This window comes from Drosophila elegans, unplaced genomic scaffold, assembly GCF_018152505.1.
Source record: "Drosophila elegans isolate 14027-0461.03 unplaced genomic scaffold, ASM1815250v1 contig_149, whole genome shotgun sequence".
Classification (NCBI taxonomy): domain Eukaryota; kingdom Metazoa; phylum Arthropoda; class Insecta; order Diptera; family Drosophilidae; genus Drosophila; species Drosophila elegans.
The window spans coordinates 3,766,819-3,786,117 of record NW_024545513.1 but is presented as its reverse complement, the minus strand read 5'-3'; the positions used below and the strand labels follow the sequence as shown (position 1 = coordinate 3,786,117).

The following is a 19,299-nucleotide window of genomic DNA, read 5'->3' as shown; positions in this document are numbered from 1 at the left end:
ATTTGACTCAATTGTATATATTGTATAACAATTTGTAGCATTATTTTATATAGCACATACATATATATATATATTTCCGTATAAATACAAATTCAACATGAGTTTAACATTATCGCTTCATTAGTTTAGCTAACAAACAGTAGTAAAAAAAGAAAAAAATTCTCAGCGGTTTATATTCTAATAAGTGTTTTGGGGCAGGACTTTTCATTTTGATGCCTTTTAAATGCCTTCTCTATATATGTATATATATTACATATATATTTTCTGGAACAGTGCGTTTCACTAGTATCAGACAGTTGGACTTTAAAATTTTGGAAATATTATAGCCAATTTAGGCGATTGTCAGCCAGCTTTAAATGAAGATATGTAATCGAACTCACCATTAAGGGTGATAAATTTGGAATTCTTGCCCTCAAATTAAATAACTCTTTACAATTGTGAAACCCACTGTCCCGCTGTATATATCCATTAAGTAAGTGCGATTCCAAAAGGTGAGTGACTTCTATTAGAGGAGTTCGTAGATTAAAGCTTCAGCTAGAAGTGTGCCAGGTTTCCGATTCGTTTGGTTTGGTCAAAATACAGGTGCGACTTGAAAAAGGACTATGTGTATCCGAGTGCGTTCTATTGTTATCTACGATGTTTTAACAAGCGGACAATCTTTGATTAATCTTCGATAATTATAATTACTTGATTTACACTGAATCATAAATGCTTGCAAAGTTATTGTCCTTAACTGTTCAAAAAACGCTCTCTAAACGGAAATCGAAATGTGTCCGTATTGTGTTGTGTATATATCATCTGTTTTCCCCCTTTAAAAGTTTGATCCTTGAACCAACTAAATCTAATTATAAAACACGCGGCTCTACAAAAATTCGAACGAACGCAAATCACAAAAGTACAAACATTATATATAATACTATTTCATACATCTCGACTACGGAATGTAACTATCGTAAATACTTTTTGATTTCTGATTTCCTTCGATACGATTCTTCGCTCCTGACACAGACGCACTCTGAATTCACTTCATTTGCTATTTTATCATATCACAATGCTTAAAGGGCTCACCGCTTCTCGATTTTCGATTTTCTCAGTTTCAATATTTCCATTTCTTTGATTTTCTCAATTTCGAATTTCGATTTCGATTGGGCTTCAAATTCAACAACGATTGATTGCCAAACGACGATCAATCTATAGAGTTATAATTTAACAGGCTCACTGGTCGCTAAACTATATCATACAGCTCGCGAAATAATTGTATAACCTTGGTATCTCTCATATTTTGATATCATTAAGATTTCCCGAAGCAAAGCAAACAATAAAAAACCCAGGGAGTAGGATTACATTAGAGTGGGAAACTTGAGAACCCAAGTGGCAGATGATCTCAAAATATATGACTAATTTTGAGCATTAAAATGTAGGAAAATTCCTTTCTGGTTTTTGTCTTAAAAAAAAACTATTCTAATGTTAATGTGAAATTCCTCTAGAAAGTATCTTCAATTCTAATAATAATAATATAGTTTTTTTTGCATAGGAAAACCCCAAAGTTCTCCAAATATTTCGCTTGTTGTATGCGACAAATTTCAACAAGTGCGTTACTCTGATGGAGTCTGAATCTACCAGACATCCAGATAGAATGTACATCTCTTCGATATAAATCTTTACATAACAATAAGTGCGCGACAATATTGGTATATATAACTAGTCAATAGGCTCGTTTGTCCTTTGGTGCGGGTTTTTTTTAGATTTAAAGACTTTTAGATTACACGGCCATCTATAATAATACTCGTTTGGTTGTGGGTAAGCTGTAGAAAAGTAAGAAAGTCTCATGGCTAAAGTGTGGTAAATGCAATTTTCCACAAGGTTTTCTATTTTTCCCCTTCTTATTTTTATACCCTTGCAGATGGCATAATGATTTCTTTGCGAAGTTTGCAACGCAGTCAGGATTCCGACTCTATAGAGTATATTTATTTTTCTAGAAAAGTCGATCTAGCCTCTAAATTTTAAAACTTTATAAATGAAACAAAATGAAAACGAAAGTTATAGATTTATTAAAACTACACGTTATCGTATAGCTTCTTAAGAAATGAAAAAATTCAGCGGAAATTCGACATAGTTTCATTTTGTTCGAAATTCATAATCGAAATATAGTAAATTTTAAAGAGTATTTAATTTTTGTAGTATCTGCAAGGGTATAGAAACATCGGCCTGCCGAAGTTGGTTTCCTTTCTCGTTTGATCTCCTTTTGAAAAGGGGTTTTTTCAACTAAAAGGCGGTAAATTTTGGTTTGCCAACGAAGTGGAAAATTTCCATGAGCCAGTGCCGCCGGTGTGATCGGTGATCGGTGACCGGCGATCGGCGATCTGTGATCTTTAGACGATGCTGTTCCGCTTGGCGGTGCTCCGTTGGAGCGTGTTTTGCATGGCGGCCACCACCGCCTCGGCGCCGCCCGTGAAAATCGGCTGATTGACCGCTCGCCGCAGGACGTGCCACATGGCCACCGGTTTCCTCAGCGAGGAGAGCATCTGGTGCCAGTGGCGCAGGCCCTTGCCCACCGCGCAGCTGCCGGCCACGATGTGGCCCAGGGCCATCACCCCGCCCGCCGCCGTCACCCCGAAGACGGTGACTCTCAGTTGGGTGGTGGTCAGACTGGGTGGCGGCACACTGAAGATCATCGACTCGTTGAAGATCGGACTGCGGTCCTTGCGCTTCAGCGAGGTGCGCTTCTTCAGCACCTTGCGATCGTTGTCCATCAGGTAGACCTGTTGGCAGAAGGCAAAATATAAATCAAATTGCTGTCCTATTTAAACTTAACCAATAGCCTTGCTGAAATTTATTGTATGTGTTCAAAGCTATTATTCTATTAGAGTTGCTGAAATAATACCATTTATATTTATCTAAAAAAAAATTCAAAATTTAAAATGCTGTTTTTAATTTCAAAAGTTTTTTCATTCTTTTAAAAGTGTTTAAAATATGAAATCAAAGTAAAATATTTAATAGAAAATTCAATTGATTAAGAAAAAACTACCGACCTTTGCCTTATTTATGACCTTATTCATATGAATGAGCGAACCCACCTTGACAAAGATGCTGTTCACCGTGTCCATGGACTCCGGCAGATCCACCGGCTGGTCCGCGTCCAGCTTCAGATTCCGGGCCTTCACCACCACGATGGTCAGACGCTCCGCCGTGGGCAGGTAGCTCAGCGAGAACATAAGCTCGCCCCAGCGCGCATTGCACTTGCGCGAATCCGAGAGCGGGATCCACGTGGTGATGGGGCGTGGCAGCTCCCCGATCTCCATCTCCGCCTCCCCGATCAGTGTGTGGGCGGGGCCGTTGTGGTACAGGTGAAACCACAGCGAGTGGCGCGCCTGCCGCTTCTGCAGCCAGAAGTTGAAGCTCTCGTTGTAGCTGGGTGTTAGCGCCGCCCTTACCACCTTGTTTGGATTATCAAATGGAGTTACGGTTTAAAAAGCATACTTTGAAAATATGAAATAAATCTTTTCAATAACTTCTTAATTAAGGAAAACGTAGTTTGTCGGTTTAAGCAATACATTTGTAACATATAAATAAACTGTTGACCACTACTTCCCAGAAATTATTAAGATTTGTTAAAAAAAAAAAGGTTTAAAGACTTATTTGTTGTATCTTGTTCAAATTTATGATTTTTTTTAAGCATAGCCAAACCAGTGACTGTTTTGTACAGCTGGTGACCTATAAAAACAGTCCCGATCGATTTACAAAAAAAAAATTGTTTCGATATAAAAAAAGATTTTTTAAAGCCGATTTTTTAATAATGGCCAATTTTCGCATTTTTGATAAGGGGGTACATCATCATTTTTTGCCAAAATTTGAAAACCTGGAAAAATTTTAGCTGTGAATGCCATTTGATTGGAAATTTTATGACGAATCCAACGATGCATGAAACTCCAACTTCTGACAATTATTTCCCAGGTTTTTTATTCAAAAACTGATTTTTAAACGGTATTTTTGTGTTTTTGGCGAAATAAGAATACAAAGCATTTCCTTAAAGTCTTTTTGTTGTAACTTGTCCAAAACAAGACGCATGGTCATAACAGTGACTGTTTTTTACAGCTGGGGACCTATAAAATCCATCCCAATCGAAATACAAACAATTCAGTTTGTTTTGATATAAAAAACGATTTTTAAAGTCGTTTTTTTAAAAATGGTCAATTTTCGCATTTTTGATAAGGGGGTACATCATCATTTTTTGCCAAAATTTGAAAACCTGGAAAAATTTTAGCTGTGAATGCCATTTGATTGGAAATTTTATGACGAATCCAACGATGCATGACACTCCAACTTCTGACAATTATTTCCCAGGCTTTTTATTCAAAAACTGATTTTTAAACGGTATTTTTGTGTTTTTGGCAAAAAAAGAAAATAAAGCATTTCCTAAAAGTCTTTTTGTTGTAACTTGGCCAAAATAAGACGCATAGCCATAAAAGTGAATGTTTTTTACAGCTGGTGACCTATAAAATCCATCCCGATCGAAATACAAACAATTCAGTTTGTTTTGATATAAAAACACGATTTTTAAAGTCGTTTTTTTTTAAAATGGCCAATTTTCGCATTTTTGATAAGGGGGTACATCATCATTTTTTGCCAAAATTTGAAAACCTGGAAAAATTTTAGCTGTAAATGCCATTTGATTGGAAATTTTATGACGAATCCAACGATGCATGACACTCCAGCTTCTGACAATTATTTCCCAGGCTTTTTATTCAAAAACTGATTTTTAAACGGTATTTTTGGGTTTTTGGCAAAATAAGAAAATAAAGCATTTCCTAAAAGTCTTTTTGTTGTAACTTGGCCAAAATAAGACGCATAGCCATAAAAGTGACTGTTTTTTACAGCTGGGGACCTATAAAATCCAACCCGATCGAAATACAAGCAATTCAGTTGGTGTTGATATAAAAACACGATTTTTAAAGTCGTTTTTTTTAAAAATGGCCAATTTTCGCATTTTTGATAAGGGGGTACATCATCATTTTTTGCCAAAATTTGAAAACCTGGAAAAATTTTAGCTGTAAATGCCATTTGATTGGAAATTTTATGACGAATCCAACGATGCATGACACTCCAGCTTCTGACAATTATTTCCCAGGCTTTTTATTCAAAAACTGATTTTTAAACGGTATTTTTGGGTTTTTGGCAAAATAAGAAAATAAAGCATTTCCTAAAAGTCTTTTTGTTGTAACTTGGCCAAAATAAGACGCATAGCCATAAAAGTGAATGTTTTTTACAGCTGGTGACCTATAAAATCCATCCCGATCGAAATACAAGCAATTCAGTTGGTGTTGATATAAAAACACGATTTTTAAAGTCGTTTTTTTAAAAATGGTCAATTTTCGCATTTTTGATAAGGGGGTACATCATCATTTTTTGCCAAAATTTGAAAACCTGGAAAAATTTTAGCTGTAAATGCCATTTGATTGGAAATTTTATGACGAATCCAACGATGCATGACACTCCAACTTCTGACAGGCTTTTTATTCAAAAACTGATTTTTAAACGGTATTTTTGTGTTTTTGGAGAAATAAGAAAATTAATCATATCCAAAGAGTCTTTTTGTTGTAACTCGACCAAAATAAGACGCATAGCCAAACCGGTAACAGTTTTGTACAGATCGCGACCTATAAAATCCATTCCGATCGAGTTATTAAAAATTTTATTTTGTTTTAATATAAAAACGATTTTTCAAAGTCGTATTTTCAAAAATGGCCTATTTTTGAATTTTTTATAAATTCGTTTTTTGCCAAAATTTGAAAAACTGAAAATTTTATAACGAATCCAACAATATATGACATTCCATCTTTTGACCATTGTTTTCCAGGGCCTTGATACAAAAACTGATTTTTTAGGTGCTTTTTTTAGGTTTTTCGAGATATGTGAAAAAAAAATTAAATTGCTTTTAATTTAAGTATTTTCTGCTCCTTAAAATATATTTTCCATGCCAATTTGTAACTTGTCTTTGCTAAAGTTAGTAAAAAAGTTGTTAAATAACTTTTCGAACAGCTCTCACCTTGGTTTGCATGGCACCGGGATGATCGGGCACCAAGTAGATGCGCACAAATGTGTCCAGAGACTCGACGCTGAAGGGACAAATGAGTCCCTTGGCCTCCAGGACACTAACAGTCAGTTCCATGCCCTCATTGCTAATGCTGTTCCTTTGAGAATGTGCAACATCTTTAGGATATTAAATTAAAAAGGTGTGTTTCTTAGCTTACTTATCGTAGTTGAGGCCAATGCACAGGTAGCCAGTTATCTGAGTGTAGGGCTGATCCAATTGATCCAGGAACAAGGTCGAATCCGAGGTGACCGAATCACAGGAGACGGCTCTTTCCAAATGGATGCCGTCCATCGAACCCACCACCGATCCCGATCCCGAGCCAGAGTCCAGCGAGATTTGTGAGCTGTTCCGCCTGCCCAAACCCAATCCCATGCCCATGCCCATGCCCAAACTCAAAGTGGAGTCCTGTCGCAGCAGGGAGCGTCCAAAGGACCAGGTGCCGTTGCCATTTCCATTGCCATTGCCATGTCCGTGGACATGATTGAGCCCATTGCCATTGGCCATGGAACTGTGACCATTGACACCGGAATTGAATTTCCGGAAGAGATAGTCCTCGGAAATGGTCTTTTGGAGGAGGTGCGGTCCCTTTACGCGTTGCGTGAGTCCAGTAAAAGGATTCGTGGTGTTGTGCATTTTCAGCAGTCTGCTGGACAGACTGTGGCTTTCCACAAAGGGATTGCCATTGGCATTGGGGGTTTCCGTTGCCGTGGCCGTTGCCGTTGCCATTGTCGGAGTGGTAGTATTTGTAGTAACAGATGCATTTAGAGGATCCGAAAGGGGCACCTGTTCCGTGGACTCGCACAGAAAGGGATTGGTGCTGGAGTTTCTCCGTTTTAGAGCTGGCGTTTTCCTCTCACTCTCCAGAGACGGGGTCACCAGGGTCTTTTCCTGATTGATGCCCTGCTGCAAGGACACCTGTCGCTTGGCAATGGGTCTTGGTATGGCCGTGCCCGATAAATTCACGGTCACGGAGGAGGAGAGCCTGGCCGGAGGTGGTGCCTCCAGTGGCTGGGGCAGCACACCGCCCATTGAGCCACCCATAGATGCGTCTTTGGAGCCTCCCACAGAGCCACCATTGGATCCATTCTTAAATCCACCCACAGATCCACCATTCAGACGCAGGCAAGAGCGACGTTCCTGGTCGGCTGAGGTCACCTCGGTGACCTCGTTCACCTGGCTAAAGGAGAAGGTCACCGTTTTGCCATTCGGAGTGGGAGCCGGTCGAACCGGCGGTGGCGGAATGTAAATGTGCCCCGAGGGCGGGTTCCACATGGGCGTGGTCTTCTCCAGGACGCTGGAGCTTCCGGTTATCGACACCGCTCCTCCTCCGCCTCCGCAGCCGTTCATCAGGAGCAGGTGCGTCTGCTGCGAGCGGTTGAAGTCCTCCTTGTCGATGGTGTCGAAGCGCTTGAAGCTGCCGCTGGTGCTCAGCAGGAACTCCGATCCGGATTGAATCTGCCAGTGGTAAGTGGATTATATCATTAAATCTATCTATCTTATTATATAGAAAACATTTACCCAAGTCTTTTGGGACTAAAAATTATTCTTATGATAAGTACATATCTATTTCAATATCAATTATTGTTAGCTGCCATTGAAATCACTAATGAACCTCGAAATAAATCCACCGAACTTCTTTCAATTAAAATATATAGTTTCATACTTATCGCCTCCTTTATAGGTAATATCAAAACTAAATTCCTATTCTTATATTTAGCTCAGAAATGTGTTGTTTAAAATAAGAATAATAAAGCTACATTTTTTCTTCATCTGATAGTTACTAATCTGTCAGTATTATTATGTATTAGTTTATGATAAGGACCACAACACTTACACTTGCCATATAGCCATTGGCATGGAAGAGCTTCTGCTTGTGGTTGGACAACCCGATCTTCTCCTCCTTGCTGGACCGCATCCGCATCCAGTTGGCGGCCCTCGGACCAAGACAGTGGCAGGCGAACAGGATGCCCAGGATCAGAACCGCCACTAGCAGTAGCGCCAACGTAATGGTGAAACTCATCATCTCCGTGTCTCACTACCAATTCTCATACATTTCTTTGTTTTCCTGCGGGAAGGGAGGGAAATCAATGTTTAATATACACTCCTCTTAAAATTATAACAGAAATCTCTCTAATTTTTAACTTTTCGCCAATATTTTAAATATAAATCCTTTTAATTGAAAATGAGTCCCCAAATTCTAAATCATCAAGCAATCATAACATGGAAGAACAAATTTTTTGAACTAAAAATTTTAAATCGGATGAAAAATTAATTTCTTTTCGGATCCAATATTTATCTTACTGTTTTGGTTCGAAAGCTACAACAGTTTTACATTTTTCAAAATTACCAATCAAAGTGCATTTTCTTTTATTGCCTGAACAACTAGAGTAGATAACAAAATGACTCATCTTTCCGCAGTTTATTTGCCTCTAAAAACGAAAATAAAACCCAAATGTTTTCATTGGAAGCCGATGACGATGGCGAGAGGTGGGACTGGTATTTTAGATATTTCGAAAACACTTTCATCTCGCATCGCTTTACACTGAGCAATTTGCCTCATCATTGTGGACGTGGGGCGCTTTTTTTTTGTTTTTGGGGGGCGGGGACAGGTGCTTGTTCTCGTTCTCAATCACAAACTTTGACAGTTTTTCAATTGAATTTGTAACCGAAGACGCAGCATTGCCACTTCAAAGCGGAGGCGACCGACAGAGGTGATGGGAAATGGTGGGGAAAATGGAAAAGGGGGCCCTATGACAATAGATCACTTTCAATGACAGCCCTCTCGTCCAAACTCTTTATCATCCATGTTATCATCCGCTCTGAACCGACGTCGTCGGTCACGAAAGGAGCTTAGGTAACTTGGGACCTGGGACTTATGACGGATTACAGTCAAATCTGAATAAGCCGAACACGACAAAATCTTCGACTTACAAAATATTGTTTTGTACGATAGTGTTTCAGAAATCTTGTTGGCCTTTAAGCTTAAACAATAAAAATATACTTATATGCACATATACTACCCTCAATAAAATATTAACTTAGTCCCTATTAAATGACTTTATAAAATATTATTTGACCTGATTTTTAATTTTTAGACAAAATAATAAATATTTAAAAATTCATAATAATATTATAGCAACAGGTTTTATAATGTAATAAGAATTTCAACATAGTATGGTGTCACTTTATTTTGCAAGTACATTAAATGAAAGTGTTTGCTAAGCCTTGGTATGTACATCTATATTTTTCCCATTTACTATCCGCATTAATTTGCCCACTAATGACACGCTGCATCGCATCCAGTTCATTGAGCTGGGCATTAAATCGCTTTAACTACATGCCTCGCCGTAAATGCATTACATTTAAGTGCGAGGGCGGAGAGTCGCCCATTTGATACCCTGTAGTGCATATTTCGGCCCATTAAAGTAGCTAAAGTTGGCAAGAGCGCATACTTACCTGAGTACCTTGTGCACACCCTGTAAATAACTAGTGTAATGAGCGCTTAATTTGACGCTCACACTCGTAGCCTACACTAAAAAATAAAGCAATAATCCTGGTAGATCTTTTCGTCAGAAATAAGACTAAAAATATTAAAAACATTATCGAAAAGCTATACGAATAAGCTAAATAAAATATTTAAGAACATTTGTACTACTTATTCTTAGATATCATAATATGTAAAATATTGTGTTAAAATGAAAATGTATTTCAATAAAAATGGTAATATGTATGCTAGCTTTTAGGACAGAATTTAGCTTAAAACATTTAATTTTCATTTCATGTTAAGGGAATACAAATGTGACTTTATAAAATAATTGTGAATAAGGACCATTCTTTTCAGTGAAATTGTAAGTATTTTCAAGCTTAAACGGCTATTAAATTCTGGCCAGTGTAGTGCCAAGTTGGTAACACATCTTCGTGGTCGAGGAGAACTTTTAGCCCGGCAGCAGCCAGCAGAAGTGTCACTTTTCATTAACCTACTGCGAGGTCATTCCACTGGCTTTGCTCTGTCTTTTGTTGCTGCAGCCCTCCGATGTCTGATATATATATATATACTATACTATACTACACTCTACTATATATACATATATATATATATATATACAGTAGATTGGGCCTGAAAGTGTCGTCCCGCATTAGCCAATAAGCAAGAGGGCTAGTGACCTCTTTTTGCGGCCTCAAAAATGGGACAAACTGAAAAATTAACGCTAGTCACGTCAGCGAGAGACAACTGTAGCCCTTAGCAATTTTTTTATTTTGCTAGAAAGCAAAGAAAGAAAAACAGAAATCAAAAAGTTTTTACTGTGAAAGGGAGAGTGAAAAGCAGGCGAAAGCCAAAGTAATCAAAAATGTGGAAGTGCAGGAGATGGAGGCCCGAGATAAAAGGCCAAAAATCTAGAGCAAACACTCACACTCAGACGCACAATCGCAGCTCATTTGAATTTTCCTGGGTTTTCTTGTAGTTTTCCAAAACCAAAAAAGAAGAGCAAGCACTCACCTGATTTTTTGCTAGTTTTAGATTAAAAGTATTCGATGCTCTATGGCCACTTGCATCAAGCAATGTTGTAGCACTTTGATGTTTAACAATAAAATAAATAACAACAAGCAGCAGCGCTCCGGAAAGAGGAAGAGCAGGAAGCGGAAGTGCGGGCGGAAAATTCGCTCATTTTCGTAGACCGTTCGGTGCCAAAACTCGCGGCCAACTGGGAGAAAACTGGCAAAACAGCAACAACTTTGGTCCACTTTCCGCAAATTGCACTCTCTCCTCGAAATTTCCTTTTTTCTGCACTTTAAGCTTTGTTTTTGAAAAAAAGCTTCGGTTAAAATCTTTGGTTCAAAGCTTGATTTCGTCCCATTTTCCGTTTTGGGACAAGCGCGTGCCATAAGGGATGTTTATGGCATTGAACGCCATAATAATATAGCAGGTCAAAAGCACTCGGGCATTCTATAATCTAACTATAAAAAATACAATAAATTAACCATAAATGGGTGATGCGAAGTCCCAAATAAATGCAACTCACCACGCAAAAATTGTTTATATAGTAAGTTGTTGATTATCTAAATAATATCAAAGTTTAAAGAAAAAGTATAAAGCAAACTTTTCAATATAGATTACACTTTATTAAATAAGTGTAAAATTGAAAAAATAAAATATTGCACTATGTAATGCTTTTAAGAAATAAACTTTAATAATAAATAACATTTCACGACAAATTTAATGCATATTCTCAAGTTCTACTTTATTTATTTTATCGTCGGAAAATCAACGCACTTACAGTGTTAAATACAAATGTTCACTTAATCAATATTATATTGTTATTATCAACAAAAAGACTATTTACAGTTTTAAATGCAAAATTGCGAATAATTCATGCACAATGGTTTTGGTTATAATTACCATATAAAATCAACTTAAATACAAAAACACACATGATGTCTCGCTAATAGTAATAATATATTTTATTGAAAAACTAGTAGCTATTTAAAAAATGTTTTTTTTTTGAAATGATATTTTCCAGTTCTCTCGTGTCACGAGAGCATCTTTTTCTAATTTCTTGGCTAATGCGGGGAAAACCAGCTTGGAATGCATATAACTAAAAGCTTTTCGTTATACAGGTACTAGGATGATGCAACGGACCTTAAGTTTTCTAGGTACTCAACAGGGGTACATGGTACAGCAGTCGCTAACTCTGTTAGCCAACTGTACCTAGCTACAAAATCAAACCCCAACTCTGTTATGCCCCAATAACAGTGACACTTCGTGCACTTTCCCCACTTTCTCCTCACTCTTTGGAAGGGGTGACATTTTGTGGATCGAAAGCTTTCGAACAGTTTGACCTTACTCAATGTTACTGCACTCCCTAATCCTGGAATTTTAACATTTGCCGAACCGATTTCGTTTTAAGCGGATTAAGAAAAAAAAATAAAGGGAGAAAAAAAAAAAGATAGAACAGAACAGAATAGAACAGACAAGAGCGGGTCTTAAAAACCTGAATAATAGATAGATACACACACAAGGGTCGGCCTTTCGGCCGATAATGGCTTTAATTCGTGGTCAATCTAGCGTGACTCCCCAAAGGATGCTCGGCGCGAAATGTTTTTACATCTCTCAGCCCCCGGAGCGGCTAATAAATTTCCATTTTGCAACTTGCCGCATTTTGATTTTCGGCTATTACGCAATTTTTGGCACACACAGGCAAGCAGGCAGGCCAATGAAACGAATAACGTAACGAAAAGTCCCACTGCGCCAAAAATGCGCCGAGTGATGATTAAAAAAGTACACACACCACACCGCACCACAGCGCACCACACCACACTTTCCCATTTCCACTTACCACTTACCACTTACCAGTTGCCACTTTTGCCGTGGATAATTTTCGCAGAATTTCACAACAATTCCCACTGACAGCAGCAATCAGCGGATGGTGTTGGCCAAATCAAATTGCTTTCAATCGACACTTTTGCGATGATATTTCCTATCCACTGGACAAGGACGATAGGGATACCGGATGGGTCTGGATCTGGATCTGGGTCTGGGTCTTCTCGATGCCTGTTTCTCGACGCTCGATGCTCGATTGTCGGTCAAATCTTAGTCTGCAAAACCGCATTCGGTCTAAAATGAAACAATAAAAAAGAGTGGCAAAAGGTTTTTCATTCTTTCTTTTGTTGTTTTTTTTTTTTTTTTTTTTTGGGTGCGGCGGCAGCGTTAAGGTCTAAATTGAAATAAAATGAAATGAAATGCAACGGAATGAAATAAAATTAAAAAAAAAAATAAAAACAATGGGCATTGGGCATTGGCATTCCCGAGAGTTGAAGAGTCAAAGGCAAAGCAAATAAATTGTGCAAATTGTGGTAAATTGCGACTAACACAAACAGCAACTATGTTTGAGTGCTTCTGTATATTCTGTATAGCATGTATAATAATGCCAAATGCCGAAATGATTTCAAATGCAATTTCAATTGAATTTGCAAACAGGCTTTTCCTGATGCTTCACCCGCTTTCCCGCCTTCCCGACATCCCGCCTTCCCGCTTTTCCTCCCCTGATCGGGCATTACGAAAAAGTTTTAGGCCATACAAATAACGGCAAAAGACCCTCCCATCGAATGCCTATCAACGAGCCCGTCAATTCATGGCAAAATATTGCACAAATGTTAAGAGACAGGGGGCGGTAAAAAGGGGAAAATTCAAGGGGGGATGGGTTGGCTGTGAAAGGGGTAAACACGAGGGAAAAGCGGGTAAAAACATGGGAAACAAAATGGATAGGGAAGGATATAGCAGCTACGGCAGATGCAGCAGCCTGCATGAAAACTCGTTGGCCAACAAAGTTTTCCACCCCTCTGGGCCTTCTGCCTTCCAATCCCATTACCATTCCAGTTGGCAACCCCCAAAGCCCAATCCCCCACCACTTCCAGTTCCCGTTCCCTTTCCCGTTCAATTGACAGTCCAATTAACCGGGAATTACCCGAAGTATGTGGGCCCGTGGAAGTAAAAGTAATCCCTATTCAACGTCCCGAGGAGTCCCATTTATCGCAGCTCAACTGGGCCCCTTTAGAAGTGTTGTAATTACATAAGCACTGCTATTTTTTTTATATTTTATTTTGCTCTACTGTTTGCAGTTTGCAATTTGCTTTCCCCTCTGCCACCCTCCTCCAAGCGAAATTGTTATAATTACAAATAAAATGCTTTAAATGCAGCGCACAACATTTTTTTTCATCAACTCAGTTGAGCGTAATTAAAATGGCACAACACTTTAAATATATCCAAATGGAGTTCATTTTGCTTTACGCCCACGGTTCAATGAACTTCGCCTGAGATTTTAACCAACTGCACAGACATTTTTTCATCTCCCTTTTGTGTTGCCATAATTATAAATAAATGTTTTTAAAGGAACTGTAGCTGTAGCTGTATAAGCACTGGAATTTGTGCAGCTTAAACATATGTATATATATACGACAACTGGGTTTATTTGGTCCGGCTTGCAAAGATTCAATAAATTTTGAATGACATTTAAATTGACGTTTATCCCACTTCTGTGTGTTATAATGAAAATGTTATATTTTGGGTAAACTTTCATGTGTAACTCTTAATATGTTTTTCTTGGTTTTCCATCACGAATAAATACAAACAAAAAACAGTTTACCTTGTCCCGTTTACAAAGGTTCATTGAACTCTAATTTAATAACATTCATCTTTTTTCAGTGTCGACAGCAGGAACCTTTTTTTATTACTTCCGAATTTAATCAATATACGGAAGTTGCGGCCATCAAAAAAGTTGCAAATTTAATTTTCCAAGGAAAGGAAAGTAAGTAATTTAAGTTTTTTCGCACAAACTTTGGGCAAGAAATAAACTGTCAAAGAAGTGGATCCAGAATTTATCACTCAATCTTATTTACGTAATGTAATCAACGTTACGAAAAAAGACTTGCACATGTTGTTTTATGGCCTACCAACATTTTGCGCCCGAAATAATTACCCAGGAAACATAACATACATATCTCAAGAAATAAAATTTGTAGGTACCTCTATTCAAAGGTGTTTGTAATCCAATAAGTCTGATGGAATGTCCGTACATTTTGCCCATTGCGAACACAAAACACACTCCCTGTTGCAAATGCCTTTCCCCTTTTCAATTTTCCTCAAAACTAGTAATGTAAGTTTTCCGCCGCTCAAAAGCAAATGAATATAACACAAAAAAAAAAAAAAAATTCCGTAAATTCAATGACGAGCCCACATAACACAGCCCCATATATTTTTTAAAGACCCAGAGAAAGCCGGCTCTATGATAAGCTTTCAGGGCATAGGCGGGATTAGTTTCCATTCATGATAATTCCGTTCTTTTTTTTTGTATTTTGTATTTTTGCCCCCCGTTTTTTGAGCTCGTTGCTCGTTTTTGCGTTCAAACAGTGGCACCCGTTTGCCGGGCTTACCTTTTGCCACACGGCACAGACAGGGGGTTAAGGGTCTTCCCCTGTTCCGCCCCTATAGCGCCCCTTCTTCGCCCCCGCCCCCCTCTGGGGCCTTCATTATAAGCGTAATCTAGTCATCGTGCCTTCAAACTCGTCCATTGATGCAGTGACTCTTTGTGTCTTTCATTGCCAGGCGCACACACATATGCAGGCGGAAAAAAATATGCAACATGCGGCGAATGCGGGTTAATCTGGTCTTATTTCAGATTTTTCATAAAGCCGGCTTAATATATTTTTAATTGGTGTTTTCTGCAATATTTAAGTAGTTCAATGTACTCCCCCCTCCGCTCAATATGCTCAATGCTTCTGATAATGCTTTATTAATGGTTTCATGGTTTGCACAATGCAAACATTTAAACATTATACCACATAAAAGCCACGTGCCAACACTGCGTATGAGTGATGGAAATAAAATTGGAATTAACTTAACGTAGAACTGTAGTGAGGGCACACGAGTTTAAATATTTTGCAGCGTATATAATTGCCAGTTTAACAATGGTCTACTGACCTTTCAATACAAAAAAAATATATATATATACATACATTTAAATAGTTTAGAGATTAATTTAATGATTTTTTACTAACCTAACCTAATTTAATTGATTTAATTATGTCAAAATAGACCTATTAAATTTTTTTTTGGGTTTTATCACTATGTTCCTTTAAATCGTCATTGAGTTATGGGTAGCTACGTTGGCTTTTAATTACAAAAAATTGATACTCGGTTCATCTTAGGTTTTTGGGTTTTCAATTTAGTAGTCAAACGTATTTTACAATGTAAATTTAAGATTTAGAAAAAACTTTTTTTCAAAATATTTAGAGAAGGTTTTTTAAAATATGAATTATATTGTTTTATATACTTAACCCTTCTTTTGCATCATTAAAAGTGCAAAAATTTGTTTATTTTCAGCATTTTAAAATCTAAAAAATCTCTAATAATATTTTGTATATTGTTTTTAACTTTAAGTTAGTAAGAGCGATATATCCCAAGATCCATGTCAATAATTTAATTTACCTCCATGTTATAACTTTAAAAATATCTAATTTCTGCCAAAAGCCATCTCTTTGATGTTCGATCACATTTTTGTCCGTGTGCAGGTACACATGTAACCAAACTGGTTTTGAGCGGATGAAAACGAGGGGGATAAGGGTATTTTTTTTTTTGGGGGTGGGGAGAAGGGTGAGGGGGAGGGTTTAGGTGGGCAATAAAGGTGGGCCAGGTGCATTTCCATGTGCCAGATGACGTTGCCCCAACATCGGCATATCCGTTGCCCGGCTGGATGACTGATATACCAGTTGCCCTGGACAATGGACCCACCTGACTGCTGCGGCTGGCCCCAGCCACGCCCACCTCCTTTCAGCCTTCGCCCTTGCCCCCCACCCATTCCACCAACCCACACACGCATAGAATGATTTGTCAACAAAGGCAAAAAAAAAGATAAGAAAAAAAGCAAGCTTTGGCAAGCCGGAGTTTATCTACCCTTTGCAGTTTTTTATAACGACTTTATATATATTTCGATTTTTATCCGTATTTGCTTAAAATTCGATCGTTTTTATGGCAGCTTTGACGTATTTTTTATTAAATTAAAAAAACAATTCTTAAATATAAAGTGTATACAGATAAATTGAAAAAAAAAAAACGAAATTATAATTTGTTTTAATTTTTTTCCAAATGTTCCTTTAAGAGCCATATAACATATGTAGTCCGACTTACATAATAACTGCAAAAGAAAGAAGAGTTTTATACAGATAGCTTTGAACGTTAAAGCGGCTAGATCTACTCTCCTATTGATGCAGATCAAGAATATATATTTATATATATAGCTATAGGCTTGACTAAAATTATAGAACTTTCTGCAAGAGTATTAAATGGGGGAAAAAATACAAAAATCAGGCAAAGAAATTGCAAAAAATGCGCCGGAAAGGTGGCAAGGAAGTGGCCATTGTAGGGTCCGTGGCCGGATTCGCATTGCGACTCCGGTCCGGAGACCATTTGTCGGAACAAAATCAGAATCTAGCGACGGACATGTGTCCTCGATGGCCATCGATGTAGACGTCGATGTCAGCCAGATGGCCCCTGATTGTGGCCGCTTTTCATGACGGACCCAGGGCTCGGGCTCCGACTCCGGCTTTTTCCAAGCACCCCCAGCTGGCATTGTTCCCCCCAGTTTTTTCCCCAGTTTTTCCCCAGTTTCCCCTGCCTCACCCCGCCTCGCCTCGCCCAAACCATTTCCATTTTTCCCCATTCAAACTGATCACTGCTGACGTTGGCGTGACTTTTGTGACTTTGGGTGTGACCCCAACGGAGATGCGATGATTGTTCAAAGGGGGTTTTAGCCATGAGATTTATTCGGCCGGAACTAAGAACTGGCAACTGGGACTTTATACGTATGTATATGTATGTATGTTTGGCCTGCCTGACGAGCAGCAGAAAACAAAAAAATATGGAAGAAAAAAAAAATAGGTGGCTTTTTTGCCGGAACTGAGATTTCATATTCAGCCAGATGGCAATTTACAGCGAACAAAGTTGATTTGTCACACGAGTATCCCGTGGTCTTTATTTACTTTCAGATAAATGCGGTTTTTATTAACTGGGCATTAAGTTGCCCGCAACGAGTGTTTTTATATTTGATCTTTAATATTTACTACACTCATGAACAAATGGAATAAACGAAATGAATATCTGACTGTTGAATTCAAATCATAATATTAAATACAATGCATATTAAATTGCATGAATTAAATATTTTAAATAATGTGGATAATATTTTATTGGATTTTAAATTCTGTTTGATATAAATGCATTTTATTTAAGTTAAATGGTTTGAAATTAACTTAAAATTAAAAGCAATTCTGAAAATAGTTATATGAAAATATTTTAAAAAAATGTTCTAATTTTCATTTCTGATTTAACTTAAAACTGCAATGAATAAAATAAATAAAGTAAAAATTATTTGGATTTACTACGTTTGTTTTACCAGTGTACACAAAAGGGATGACTTTTGAATGCTTTAGGTGTCCAACATGTGGAAGAATATTTTTAATAATAGCACAATTGTTTTAAATTGCTCGCAACGAATACTTTTAATATTTACCATGCAAAAGAATTTCTGTGTACTTTGGTATGGCGTTTTACTATTCAGTTTTTGGGTAGAATATTTTTATTTAATTGACTTTAAGAAATTATATACAATGTTTTCTGTTTTAACGTATACAATATTTGCTCTAAGCTAAGCTTGTTTTTCTTTAGGACAAGTGTATTGATTTCCCACCTGAAATTTAAATTTAATTGCATTTAGTTTGTAATGATTTTTTTGTTCTTTTAGTTTTATTTACTTAAAGAATTAAGATCCGTAAAATTGTTTGTTTTTTCTTAGAATTTCCATCCTAAAGTGTAAGTTTAGTTTTTGGGTGTCCAAAATAGGGAAGAACATTTTTATTTATTTTAAAATCAAATTCAGTTGTATTTACTTTAAGAATTTATGCACAATGCCGAGAACAAAGGTTTTAACCTTACCATGTTTGGTCTAAGCCAAGTCAGACACTTGAACTTATTCAAACAAGGGTTTTGATTTCGCACCTGAAATTCAAATTAAATCAAATTTAGTTTGTAGCCAAATCTTAACTAATATTTAAAGATTTCAACCACACAACCTCACTGGTTTGGCATAAGTGTGCTTTTGGCATTAGTTTTGTGCTTTCTAACAGCCTTGTTCCACTAAAATATTTTTTGGCACATTCAAAAAGTCAAAAATTGTCCTCAGCATTTAATTTTTATTGTGCAAGAGGACGGGCCAAATATTGATTTTTTGAAATGGGCTCCAGAAAATCTCCAGGCGAAAATAATTATATGTACTTAGGACTGTTGTCTCAAGCTCTCCGGTTAACTTGAAAGTGTCAGGTGGACCAAAAAGTGCCTGTACACATAAAATATATACGTATATATGGGTGTGGGCAAGTGGGGGAGTGGGGAGTGGGGGAGAGCCATAAAGAACAGAATATAAACAATCAGTGGGCCCAGCACCTACACCTACACCTACACTTACACATTTCATAAAAATCTCTCCTTTCAGATATAAAATTGTTGCAAAAACACATAGCACAGCTCATCGCCGAGGCAAGAATTGTGGTGGGAATAGTCCTGGAGAGGGTCCTCCAGTTGCTCTTCAGCCAACATCATGGATGTGTCAGCATAAATAGCAAGTGCCATAGTGCCATAGTGCCATAGTGCCATACAC

The 19,299-nt window shown here is 37.6% G+C and overlaps 1 protein-coding gene across 2 annotated transcripts; it reads right to left on the bottom strand.

Annotated features, from left to right (window-relative positions):
- Window positions 1-39: 39 nt before the first annotated feature.
- Window positions 40-10,785, bottom strand: LOC108136227. 2 transcript variants are annotated; one of them, XM_017257248.2, is made up of 6 exons: window positions 10,593-10,785; window positions 7,929-8,159; window positions 6,252-7,549; window positions 6,047-6,191; window positions 3,078-3,437; window positions 40-2,762 (listed from the first exon to the last, which is right to left on the bottom strand). In XM_017257248.2, the coding sequence occupies exons 2-6, from the start codon at window positions 8,115-8,117 to the stop codon at window positions 2,373-2,375; spliced, it is 2,382 nt and encodes a 793-aa protein (XP_017112737.1). In that variant the 5' UTR covers window positions 8,118-8,159; window positions 10,593-10,785; the 3' UTR covers window positions 40-2,372. The 2 variants fall into 2 exon arrangements, with proteins under 2 accessions (XP_017112737.1, XP_017112738.1); XM_017257249.2 differs by having other exon boundaries at window positions 6,047-6,185.
- Window positions 10,786-19,299: the final 8,514 nt, after the last annotated feature.